The 7,535-nt window shown below is 38.0% G+C and overlaps 1 protein-coding gene across 2 annotated transcripts in view; it reads left to right on the forward strand.

Annotated features, from left to right (window-relative positions):
• The window catches only part of TLL1 (tolloid like 1), a gene marked incomplete at both ends in the record, with an annotated part of 198,136 nt that extends 193,559 nt beyond the window's left edge, over window positions 1-4,577 (forward strand). For both annotated transcript variants that reach the window (XM_080710730.1, XM_080710731.1), the window contains 2 exons: window positions 2,315-2,565; window positions 4,443-4,577. In XM_080710730.1, the coding sequence (XP_080566856.1) occupies window positions 2,315-2,565; window positions 4,443-4,577 (386 nt within the window). The remainder of the gene's footprint in view (window positions 1-2,314; window positions 2,566-4,442) is intronic.
• Window positions 4,578-7,535: the final 2,958 nt, after the last annotated feature.

The raw sequence follows: 7,535 nt of genomic DNA on the forward strand, positions 1-7,535 counted from the left end.
TAGCAAGGCCCTCGGCAACTTAGTGGGACCTTGTTTCAAAATTTAAAAAAAAAAAAAAAATAGGGCAGTTAGTGTAATTTAAAAGTAGAATTCTCTTGGGTTCAATTCCCAGTTCCATAAAATAATGTATATGTGAATAAATAAATAAAATAATACATAAAATAAAATACATAAAAAATACATAAAATAATGTATATGTAGCTTGGTTCCATCCCCACCCAGTACTGCCAAAAAAAAAAAATGTGTATGTGAATATATGTATGTGTTTGTGTACATCTCTCTCTCTCTCTCTCTCTCTCTCTCTCTCTCTCTCTCTCTCTCTCTCTCTCTCTCTCTGTCTCTCCTCCCCCTAAGCATTACTCAATAACTTACATATATTGACCATTCATGCTTAATTTAGACTCTATGATGTCAGAGTGCTGTATCTTATTCCTGTTTTAGAATGCAGTTTTGAAAGGGCATGTGGTCGTAACTCTGTACACATGCTTAGCATGTAGACCCCGGGTTCAATTCCTAGCACCCAAAATTGTATTAAAAACACAAAATAAGCATAGAAATGAAGCCATGGGACAAAGTATGACAGAGCTTGGATGCGGGCAATCTGATTGTGGAAGTCTGTTGCAAGGAAAAGACAACTCTTGGAGTTACTCGGCTAAGAAAAGCATCGTGGTAGAAAGGAGAGGATGCTTGATTTCCAGTGTGCAAGGAAATTAAATTGCAAAGCTGATTGTAATTTCATCCTTTGGGAGCAGTTTCAAGAGTGTGTTTCCTGACATGGATACGTTTGTAAGAGCAGCAGTATGTCAGTGTGTTTTGCAAGATACTCTGGCTGCCATCTGCAAGCCAGAAGGGCCTTTGGAGCCACTCAACAACTTTCCCTGCAGAGAAGACACGCTTGTGATGGAAGCTCTTTCCTATGCTGCTCACACAAATGTCCCTGAGTGCGCAGTTGTCTGCGATCATGCTCTAAAGTTTGGTTGAGTCTGTGTATTCAGACATGCCTCTAAATGAAATTCCATACTTTGAAATTCAGAAGTGTTTTACTTAAAAAATATCACCAAACACAATATAGGTGAAGCATATACAGATGTAGAAAATCCAAGTAAGAGTTTCAGCTGTGGAATTCATCTTCACTAAGGACTAACTGGTCACCGATGACCTTGGCATTGTTGTGATCACCAGCTCTTACCCTGTTGGGATTTTCCTGGGACTTTCCTGGTTTTAGCATGGAAATTCTTACCTCCCAGGATCCTTGTCAGTCCTTGATGAACAGGAAAAGAAAGGCGCTCTGCTTGCTCCCGACACTGTCTATACCCCATTCTTTCTCTCCCTTTCTTTTCATGTTTTCTGGGCATGGGTTGGGGGCAGCATAACGCCCTCTGCTTTTGTTTAATTTCTAGTTTTATCAAGATTTAGGGCCCTGACTACAAAGGGTTTCTGAGAAAAAAAAATAAGCCTTTTATCCTAAAATTAGCTAAATTTTGCAAACTCACTGGCTTATTTCTTTAACATATTTTCCTCTAGTGAAAAAGGTAATAACTAGTAAGTCAATTAAAGCAAATTGAAAACTCAAAATCTTAAAAAGTTTGATTTAGTGAGCTAGAACCCCCCCATGGGCTTTTTATCACTCTAAAAAGAAAATCAAAAGGAACATTTAAAATATTTTTATATAGTAAGCACAACAATGGTAATTGACTGGGCTTTGGAATTACAAAGATAACTATCATTATATATGCATATTTTCCTGATCAAAGTAGATAAATATTTCTACCTAAGAAAACAATATTATCCTATGTATGCTCTGTAAAAGTTCTATGCAGTACACATGCACATATGTACACATTTCATATATTTTGTTGAAATATATTCTTCTAAATTTCAGATTTTGAAGTTATTAGATTAAATTGATGTTAAGACTTTGTTCTCTTATCCATAAAAAGTCTTACTTGAAACCAAAACCAGAATTAGATGTAACAACAACAAAAATTATCGAGTTCCTCTTTGATGGTCTCTTCTAAGTGATTGTTCAGGTATAAATTCTGAAAACCCACTAAAATTGGTACCATTATTAACAAATGTTTTTACCCTTTAGAAAACAGTGTATCTGAGAAGCTACATCCCTTACCCAGAGTCACAGAGTTTGTGGACCTTGGAGCGAGGTTGCCAACCAGGCAGCTTGTGTGGGGAGCCTGCTTTCTATCACCATTACACTCGAACTCTCCAGTTATCTGATACCCCAAGACTGCTCTGAAGTTGATACTGGACATGTGCAAGCTCCCCAAACTTACTCATTTCATTTTTCTTTCCTGGGCAGAGTGTGGGGGCCGGTTGAAAGCAGAACCCAAACCCAGAGACTTGTATTCACATGCACAGTTTGGTGATAACAACTACCCAGGACAGGTGGATTGCGAATGGCTGTTGGTGTCCGAGCGAGGCTCTCGTCTTGAATTATCCTTCCAGACTTTTGAAGTGGAGGAAGAAGCTGACTGTGGCTATGACTATGTGGAAATTTTTGATGGTCTCGATTCAACTGCTGTGGGGCTTGGTCGCTTCTGTGGATCTGGGGTAAATATACTACCACTGGGAAATCATAGACTTAACTGGAAAATGCCTGTTTGTGAATGATTCATATTTATTGAAGTTTACAAATTGGCAATAACTTCATGAAAAAGATTACATTGTCTTATCAGTGGCTTGGTGAAATATGTCTCCTATTCTTCCCCCTTCACTTCTGATGAATATTTCTGATAATATTAGATGAACTTTGTGATTATAATTTTGTGTTACCTTCTAGGGTCTAGCTTTTTATTATGCAATGAGTATATCAAACACTTAATAAGCTAAAAGTAATATGTACTTCAGCACACACTCAACATTTTTATCACTTTTCTAAAAGGCCAGAAGTACACCTTTCATGCATCTTTAAGGCATCAGAGAAAAAGAAAGGAATATGCACACCTTTCTAATTCTGTTTCCTTCCCCACACATATTTTTGGTGAGCATGGCAGGCTCGGCCACTGGTGTATGGGCTCAGCCAGTGCTGAAGGACTGTTGTCAAATGCAGTGTCAAGTGTGCAGGTACAAACTACCAGAGGCAGTCAGGGGTCACTGTGAGAAATAAGAACAAAATTGCTAGAGGTTTTGTCCATGCGTTTTTCTCCTAGACTTACTGTGTTAATTTTTTGGGGAGGGGAAAGGTGCTGGTATTGGAGATTGAACCTTGTAGCATTCTACCTGTGAGCTACACCGTAAGTCCTTTTATTTATTTATTTATTTATTTTTTGAAATGGGATCTCACTAAGTTGGTCTCAGTAGGTAGCTGAGAGCCCCACTAAGTTGCTGAAGCTGCCTTGAACCTGTGATCTTCCTATCTCAGCCTCCCTAGTACTGTATTACAGGCATGCACCACCATGCTTGACATTGCATTAATATTGAATGATATTCTTAATGTATTTTTTTTTTGTTGTGAGGATATTAGCCCCAATATTTTTTGTGTGTGGTACTGGGGATAGAACCCAGGGGCATTCTACCTCCAAGCTACACCACCAGCCCTACTTTTTATTCTTTATTTTGAAACAGGATCTCACTGAGTTGCTAAGAGCCTCACTAAGTAGCTGAGGCTGTCTGCGAACCACCATTCTCCTGTCTCAGCCTCCCAAATTCTGGAATTACAAGCATGCACCACCACACCCAGCTAGCCCCAATTTTTTTTTAATGTTTACCAGTATTTATTGCTTAAATAATACTCATGAACTCTTACCCAAATAACAACTAAAATGGAACAAGAAGGATTTTCAGTATTTAAATTATTAAAATAAAAAACAAAGGAAGATTTTAGATTCTGGATGTGGCTCTGTCTTGGTAACTTCTGAAACAAATTTAATATCTCTGTATATTTTATAAACCTCATTTTACTTATTTGTATCAAACAAAGTAGCTAAGAGTGGTGGGACATGCCTGTAATCCCAGTACTTAGGAGGCTGAGACAGGAGGATCAAAGGTTGGAAGACAACTTCAGTAACACAACAAGACTCTCAGCAACCTAGTGAGACTGTTTCAAAACAAAAGCAAACAAACAAAATAAAAAGGGTTAGGGGTGTGTCTTTGAGGTAGAATGCCCCTGGGTTCAATTCCCAGTATCAAAATATGGGAGAATTACCCAAAATTTCAGAGAGAAATGTGCACAAAATTAGGAAACAAACTAAGTTCAGAACTCAGTGACAGCACTGATGAGCGGCATAATCTCCAGCCTGTCATATCTTCTCTGAACCTCACATGCCCTCATCCACAGAAGCGAGAGATCAATAGTATCCACTTTTCAAAACTGTTGGAGGATTGAAGTATACACCCAAGAAAAATATTCTCAAGCATGCATTGCATCAAAGAAAACAAATGTGGCTGAATCTGTTGTTTATATGTTTGTTTTTTTTTCCCTCTTGCAGCCACCAGAAGAAATCTATTCAATTGGAGATACGGTTTTAATTCACTTTCACACTGACGACACCATCAACAAGAAAGGATTTTATATAAGATACAAAAGCATCAGATACCCAGAAACCATGCATACCAAAAAATAACACCAAAACCTCTCTCAGAACATACAGGAATGAGCACAATGGAGAGAAGACATATATTTTTTAAACTGACCTTATTAGCAAAAACGTTTTGTATCATGAGTTTGAACAAAAGAAAACTGTAAGACCAGAATTGTCTCTGTACTGAAAGACACATTTCCGTCTAACCCCGATCAGCATTATGAGGACATCTGAACTCCCTGCTTGATGAGTCAATGTAGCAGGTGGAAGAGGGCGTCATGTCCCTCCTTCAAGGAAGACTCTACAGGCTTTTGAACCCAGCTTGAAACAGATGCCTGGCGATTTAGACAGTTTGATTCAGGGGCTGTGACCCTGCAGAGTGTTCTTTCTGACCATGTTTCAAGATTTGGGAATGATCTTGCGGGTCATAAACTGGAGAAACCTCTCCTTGTATCTTAGTGTGATTGCTTTGACTTTGTATCTCAGATACAGTGTAAACCGGATCCATCTAAGGTGGCGTGAAATGGAAGTCTTCTGAGGGTGGTTTGTACTTTAAGAGAGCATGAATGAGTGTGTGTGTGTGTGTGTGTGTGTGTGTGTGTGTGTGTGTGTGTGTGATGTCTGGAAACTGGAATATTTCAGCTTCATTATTCCCACTTGCAGGCTACCTTCACCTCTTTAAAACACAAATGATCTCTAGCCCAAGTCCTTGCTGTTGCGTTTTGACCAGCTTGAAATGTTGAAATGTCAGTCGGGTCTCTGAATGCTGTCAAACTCTACACACCCTTTATTTAATTACTGGAAAATGCCCAGTTAATTGATAAACTCAGTTCTTTCTGTCTCAGTGCTGCCTTTTTACACCAAATCCAAGAAGCCTGTGATGTCTTATGAACCTTAGAGAAGACTCCCACGAGGCGTGCGCAGGATTTCTCTGAACAACCGCCCGACGGCCCATTCTCAAGTTATCACTGCTGCTATTTTCTTTCTTTGGTCGTTTGATCTGTTATTGTTGTGGTTATTATTGTTGATGTTGTCATGGAAAGTGTATTTAAAAAAGTGAAATGAGGTCTTCTGAGTGTTGAAAGAGCTCTCTCTTTTTTTTTTTTTTTAATTATTTTCCTCTCATTTTCTTCCTGGGATTCAGTTAAAAAATGCAATGCTGGGGGGTGGGGAGATTAATCCTGAAAGAATTCTTCTGGTGCTATTCCATAAACATTTTTTTAAAAGAAGTTTTAGACTTTTGAGCCAACCACCTGTGAACTATGAATGTCTCCCTATGTCTGGTGGGTAGCATTTGAAAATTGAAGATTTGTTAAATAGATCAAGAGAGTATCAATGCAGGGGCAGATTGGTCCTGTGGAACAACTACTTATAATGCCTTAGAATTCTTGCATATGATCAAACAGATTCTCCTCGAGACACTTTTGGAAACGTGGAACATAATACTGTATGTAAATCACAGCTCCATCAGGAAAATCAATTTCTGTGACTGAGATAGCGAATATAAATATGGTGACCTGCTTTTGTTGTAGAAAATGTAATTTTAGAGTGAGTTGTTGCTTTCCAGCCATGTGTGGTTTTAATATTAATGAATGTATATGCGAGATTGCTTGAGTTGGTGAAGCTACAAGAAAATTCACTGGGTGGTTAAAAAGTTAAAATTTATTGTGCCAAGTTCTCCTAGCATCCTGTTTGAAATAACACCTTTCTTAGGTTTCATGGACAAATAATGGGAACTTTTAAGTATCACCAGTCCCATTAAGGAAGGATCTTTCCTGGAGAAACATCTCTATTTTGATATTTTTGGATATTGATGTAGTTTGCTAGAGGAGGTAGCTTTGTTTCTGTTACCTGTCCATGAACGTTCAATGTTTAATAAAATTGGGACCATTTCTTTATTTTTACAAAATTAAACGCTACACACAAACAGAGCTTATTTGTTCTTTTTCTCTCATTGCTGCTCTGAAACACCTTTCCCTGCGTGTGAGTTGTAAAGTGTCAATACATTTTAAGAACCCAGGCTTTGACCTCGCTCAATGCTACTTTGGAAATGTGTGGCTCTTGCCTGCCGTGGAGATGAGACTGTCCGCCAAGCTGATTTATTCCAGTAATGCCTTCTGTGTGTCTACCCTGGTCTCCAGCTACCCAAGATATGCCCAGGAATGGGGAAGAGAGAAAAAGTCATCCGCACCCGAAGTTTTCTGCCGCTCCAAGCCCTGTGCTAGGCATGTGCCCCAGTTCTTCCTGAACTCCATGCCACTCTTTCAGGACTATGGAAATGTTCTCCTTTTTTTTGTAGTAAGAACCTGAGGCATGAAGACATGTGTAACATCCCAGGGTCACAGAATAAAGTTAGACATAGAAACCCAATTCATTTGCGCTTGTTCTACAAAGTGTAGTAGAGTCAGTCTTGGTATGTAGAAGTAGTAGAATATTTTTATGACAAACCTTTCCCACAGAAAGTCAAATTTAGGGGTGAATTACAGTAACGCTTTCAGGATAAACAGATTGTTCCTTTAGGAGCAGCATGAAAATTAGAATGTTATCTCTAGATGTCTTAAAGAACCAGAATTAGTGCTAAAAATTAAACCACACACTGTAGTTCGAGCCTTTTGTTAAGATGAATATATTAAATTATTTTATCTGGCATGGTAGGGAAATTATAGTGTTCTATTTTAAGGAATAGTGTGAATATTCCAATTGAAATCTTATTAGGGCCACAATGAGCTGTAATAAACACAACTGGGAAATCATAGAAGGGTGTTAGAAGGCATATTGTCATAAATTTAGATCTTTAATGTGGCTATTAATTTTTATCCTATCTTATGTCAGATATTAGTTTACTGAATTTTTATATTAATTAAACATTTGCCTTAAATGTGTTGTTAAATGAGCATACAGACAGTTTTATTGTTGTTTTGTTAATAATTGTTAGTTGTTGTCCTAGGCATTTTTATTAAATTAATTTTGTAAATTATTTTAAACCCCTAATCTGTATAT

The sequence above is a fragment of the Muscardinus avellanarius genome, assembly GCF_963383645.1.
Source record: "Muscardinus avellanarius genome assembly, chromosome: 14".
Lineage (NCBI taxonomy): Eukaryota > Metazoa > Chordata > Mammalia > Rodentia > Gliridae > Muscardinus > Muscardinus avellanarius.